Source organism: Chrysochloris asiatica, unplaced genomic scaffold (genome assembly GCF_000296735.1).
Source record: "Chrysochloris asiatica unplaced genomic scaffold, ChrAsi1.0 scaffold00003, whole genome shotgun sequence".
NCBI lineage: Eukaryota > Metazoa > Chordata > Mammalia > Afrosoricida > Chrysochloridae > Chrysochloris > Chrysochloris asiatica.
The window spans coordinates 44,744,184-44,749,816 of NW_006408521.1; the positions used below are offsets into that span (position 1 = coordinate 44,744,184).

The following is a 5,633-nucleotide window of genomic DNA, read 5'->3' on the forward strand; positions in this document are numbered from 1 at the left end:
CATACTTTGGACATATTGTCAGGAGGGAACAGTCGCTGGAGAAGGATGGCATGCTGGGTAAGGTGGAGGGTCAGAGAAAAAGAGGAAGACCCCTAATGAGATGGATTGGCCAGGTGGCATCATTGATGGACTGAAGTGTGGCAGTGGTGGTGAGGTTGGCCCAGGATCGGACATTGTTTCGTTCTGCTGTGCATGGAGTCGCTATGAGTCAGTTCCGACTCGATGGCACCTGACAACAACAATGTCAACAACAATTATAAGCAGAGTCGTAGCGGCTCTTCAGAAACCCTAAACAGGATCCCTATGGGTCGAACCGACTCGACGGCACATAACAACAACCACCACAACAATTGCTAACCACAAGATCGGAGGTTCAAACCCACGCGTTGCTCCTTAGAAACTCTTTCCTTCTTTCCTAATTCTTCCTGTCTTCTGGGACAATACTACCCTTTTGATCTCTAATGGTTGTTCTAAAGAGTGTATGCCTCCCTGATGTTTACCTTATAGGTCTGTCTTGCATGTCTGAATGTTGAGCCTTGAGAATATTCAGATCTTTAAATGTTGACTTGATATTTTCCATGGCACGCTTGTTGTAGCTTTCCCTACATCCCAAGTCAGTCTGCTTATCTCCTCTTGGTTTCAAATGTATTTTCTTATCTTTATGCAGTTGTTGTCTCTTAGGTATTATTGCAGATGTGTTTAATTGAACTATGTAGGTATTTTCCTACATATTTTCCCTATGTATTTTTCGTTTGAATATAAAGTTATAAAACATATTTTTTAATGTTCCTCTCACACAGCTCAAAATTGTTCTGGATTTCGGACCTGCGGCCAGTGTCTGGAACAGCCAGGATGTGGCTGGTGCAGTGACCCTAGTAATACGGGAAGAGGGCACTGCACTGAAGGGTCTTCCCGGGGACCCATGAAGCTTGTGGGAATGCATGGCAGTGAGATGGTTCTTGACACCAGTCTTTGTCCCAAAGAGAAGTACTACGAGTGGTCCTTTATCCAGTGCCCAGGTAATAATACAGATATCCTGGAAGCAATTTTAGTGTCTGCTTGTATGAACCAAGAAGCATTTTTCTTTTGTTATAATAATAAATTAAAAAATTAAATAAAAAAGAATGAAAATGGGGCTCAAATATAAAAAATGATTTTTGCTTCCACTGTTTCCATCTGTGTTGTATAGGTGGTATTCTGTTTACAATCATTAAACAGACTAGCTAGGTACAAGGCATATAATGATTGAATACGGTTTCAGATGAGCTATTCAGAGGAAAAATCGTCTACTGCAGTAACTTTTTACTCCTCATCGTATTATAACATATTGGATTCGAAGAGCTCCAAGAGCATCCAGTGTACCTTGATGCCCATCCTAAGTGTGGACATGGTCTGTGTACCATCTGTGGTGGAGCTTTCTGCCTCCTATTGAAAGCAGGCATTGGCATCACTGTCTGTCACTGTTAAGGGTCATTCAGTTTTTCAGAAGCTGTAAAGGGATCTATTCTCATACGGAGTCAAAATGAACTTTCTTGAAAAATTAATTCATGCAATACGTGTTTCTGAGTAGCTACTACAAGCCAGAGGAGCTCTGGTAGCTTAGCGGTTGTGAATTCGGCTGTGAACCTCAGCGTCAGCAGTTTGAAACTACCAGCTGTTCCACGGGAGAAAGATGAGGCTTTCTGCTCCCGTAAAGATTTACAACTTCGGAAACCCTTTGCAGGGTCACTATGAGTCGGAACTGACTTCATGGCACATAACAACAGCAACAACTATGAGTCAGTGGAGTTCTGGTGTGGCACCGTAGGTTAATGTGCTGTATGGCAAGGCCAGTTTGAATTATAAGGTCAGTGGTTCAAGCTCTACAACTGCTCCTCGGAAACCCTATATAGGGTCACTGTGGATTGGAGCCGATTCAACTGCACTTAACAACAACTATGCGTCAGGGAGTGACTCAGGCATTAGAGACAAAACAGTTAAATGAAACTAGTCATTTTATTTCATTAAAATTAATAAAATTAGCTATAAGGAGCACTGGTAGCGTAGTGGTTACGAATCAGGCTGCTAACCTCAAGGTCGACAGTTCGAAACTACCAGCTGTTCTTCAGGAGAAAGATGAGGCTTTCTGCTCCTGTAAAGATTTCCGGCTTTGGAAACCCTATGCAGGGTCGCTATGAGTCAGAACCGACTCCATGGTACTTAACAACAGCAACGTAGATATATGTTGTTATCGTTAAGTGCTGTCGAGTCGAATCTGATTTATAGCAACCCTGTACAGGGCTTCTGAGGAGTAGCTGGTGGGTTTGAACTGCCAGTCATGTGGTTCACAGTCTAGTGCTGATCCCATAGCGCCACACCTGGAGTCCGACACAGATATGTATAGACAGACAGATAGATAAAATATGCTATAAAACCCACAGCACACTTCTATTCATTTGTTTTAAATGGTAAATTATATTTTAGGTATATCTCAAGAGAAAAAAGTGTCCTTGATCACCCAGCAGAGGTGGTCATTAGAGGGACAAACTGCTATGTTGTGTTCAAGAGTGATAGATTCTCCAGATGCAGGACTTTGAGTGCTAAAATGGAGTTCCTTGTTGTGGTTAAGTGCCATCAAGTCAGTTCCAACTCATAGTGACCCTGTTTAGGGTTTCCGAGGAGCAGCTGGTCAGTTCAAACAGACCTTTCCATCCAATGCTTATCCTACAATGCCACACCAGGACTCCCAAACGGGATGATGTTGTTGTTGTTAAGTGCCTTCCAGTCACTTCCGACTAATAGCGGCTCAGTGTAGGGTTTCTGAGGCACAGCTGGGAAGTTTGAACCAATGACCTTGCAGTTCAGACAACCTTGCAGTCCAGCCCTTTAGCCCACGGTGCCACACCAGGACTTGGATTGGTCATGCTGACAGTGACTTAATTTACCTTCCTACCTAAAACAAATGAGAAAATAGGACAAGATAAATGAACAGTTTTCACGATATTGGATACCAGTCAATGAAGGACAATTGTCCCTCAGAGACTGGAAACGCAAGAGGTGAGCCCTACCACGGTCCCAGATTAATGCCTGAAGTAAGTTTTCATGGCAAAGAACGGGTGGGGACCAGAGGTAGAGATTGGTGGTCACACTGAGTTGTGGAGATGGGCCTGGGAGTCTGGGTTATATCAAGGAGATTAGATTTCTCAGAGTACCAGAGATGTGAGAGCTATGGAGAGAGAACTACAAAAGGCTCCCCACCAAGAGTTCAGCTAAGAACTGATAATAGCGTGATTATAGGAAATAACCTGAATCTTCAGTATGAACTACTTGAACATATTCAAAGGAGCAATTGCCAAATAGCACATGTTGTTGTTAATGTGCCGTGGAGTTAGTTCCAACTCACAGCGACCCGGTTTAGTGTTTCCAAGGCTGTAAATCTTTATGGGAGCAAAAAGCTTCATCTTTCATCCTAAGAGTTAAACACTGACCTTGTGGTTAGCGCTTCAGTGCTTATCCTATAGATCCATGTTGTTGTTAAAGTGCCATCAAGTCAGTTCTGACTCATAGTGAGCTTGTATAGGGTTTCCAAGAGAGGTTGGTAGGCTTGAACTGCCAACATTATGGTTAGCAGTCTAGTGCTTACCTGACAGCGCCACCAGGGCTCACTCCTGACTCAAAATAGCATGTAGTAAGGCTGTGAACATTACCATGTCCTCACCTACACAGTGGAAAATTTCATTATTCATTGTTAAAATACCCCAAAGGGTTTTGTTTCATTTGTGTGATAAAATTAGCCCCAGACTAAGTCCTACACAGACTTAATCCTGTGAAACAAAACTTCAAAGCTGACCAGATGATCAACTATTTCCAATGAACTCAACCATGTCCTAGAACAAAACTGAGCGATACCTATGTTGTTTCTAAGTGCTGTCAAGTTGGTTCAGACTCTTAGCAATCCTGTGTAGCGTTTCTGAGGAGCATCTCGTGTGTTTGAACCAATGACCTTGTGGTGAGCAGTTCAGTGCTTATCTTATAGTGCCATGCCAGGGCTGAAAAATATTTATAGAAATACAAAAATACCCAGCTTCCAACAAGGTAACATGAAAAATTTATAATGTCTGGCATCTTATCAGAAATTAGCAGCTATGCCAAGAAGCGGGAAAATAACGCCCATAATTAAAAAGAAAACGAACCCATTGATATCAATTCAGACATGAGAATTAGTAGAGAAAAGATATTGAAATGGTTGTTATAACTCTATCTTATCTGTTTAAGAAACAAGGTGAAATATTGAATGTTGAATGGATCAGTATTCAAATATAAAAGAGACCCAAGTAGAACTTACAGATCTGAAAAAATGCCAAGTGTGAAATGAAAAATAAAACGACTGAACTTACTATCAGACTCGACAATGCAACAATAAAGATTGGGTTACTCAAAGACAAAGACGAGGAAGCCCATAAAATGAAGTATAAACAGGAGAATGACAGAAACACACTGAACAGAATGTGCTGTGTATTCTTGTAGCTGGATACTTTAAGAAAGAGAAGAGACAGAGTTTTCAGAAAACGTGAAAGGAATAATGGTCAAACATTTTCCAAATTTGGTGAAACCTAAAAACTAGGAGATCCAAGAATGTCAGTGAGTCCCAGCACAAGAAACATGAAAATAATTCCCAACAAGCCGCATGATAATCAAATTGCTTAAAATTAGTGATAAAATGATAACTTCAGCAGCTGGCAGGGAGAAAGAGGCATTGCATACAGAGGAAAAGATGCCTGATATCAAATTTCTCATCAATAAAAATGAAAACCAGAATATAGTGGGGCAGCATCTTTAAAATATCAAAAGAAAAAAGGTTAACTCTGAATTCTTTACTTAGTGATAATATCATTCAATAAAGGAGGCAAAAAAAGACTTTTTCAGACTTCAAAAAACTAAGACTTTATCACCAGTGGACTTGCATAAAGACATAATGAAGGAGGTCTTTTAAGCTGAAGGAAATTATTTTAGACATAAATCTTGAGCTGTACAAAGGAATGAAGAGTCATGAAAATAAAAATGTGGGTAGAGACGTTTTACTTATTATTGAAATATCTAAAAAGAAAACTATTAAAAGTAAATATGACAGTATTGTGGGGTTTAATGCATAGGGAGAAGTAAACGGTAGAACTCAATAGCTCAAAAGGGAGAGAAATGAAAGTACAGTGCTATAAGTTTCCCATACTGCACGTAAAGGGATAGCACTGTGGTTCTATATGATAAGCACTGAACTGCAAACCACAAGGTCCACGTTTCGAGTCTGCCAGTCGCTCAGAGCGAGACAGATGACGATTTCTGCTCCTATGAAGATTTAAATCCTTGGAATTCCTATACAGGGTCGCTATGAGTCGTAACTGACTCAGTGACACTTAACAACAACAACATGTGAAGTGGTACACTATCATTTGGAGTCCTCCTGTGTGCTGTAGGATAAGCATTGGACTTCTAACTAAAAGGTAGGCAGTTCAAACCCACCAGCCACTTTCTGGAAACACTACAAGGGGTCCTTTGAGTTGGAACAAACTCAGTGGTATTCAGCAACCACAACATACTATCATTTGAAGGTAGCCTTTTATACTTTATATCTATATATTCTAAACTCTAAAACAAAT

The 5,633-nt window shown here is 40.7% G+C and overlaps 1 protein-coding gene across 1 annotated transcript in view; it reads left to right on the forward strand.

Annotated features, from left to right (window-relative positions):
• Nucleotides 1-5,633, forward strand: part of ATRNL1 (attractin-like 1) — an 827,041-nt gene that overhangs the window by 183,235 nt on the left and 638,173 nt on the right. Inside the window, exon 18 of the mRNA XM_006831380.1 lies at nucleotides 801-1,019. Within this exon, the coding sequence (XP_006831443.1) occupies nucleotides 801-1,019 (219 nt within the window). The remainder of the gene's footprint in view (nucleotides 1-800; nucleotides 1,020-5,633) is intronic.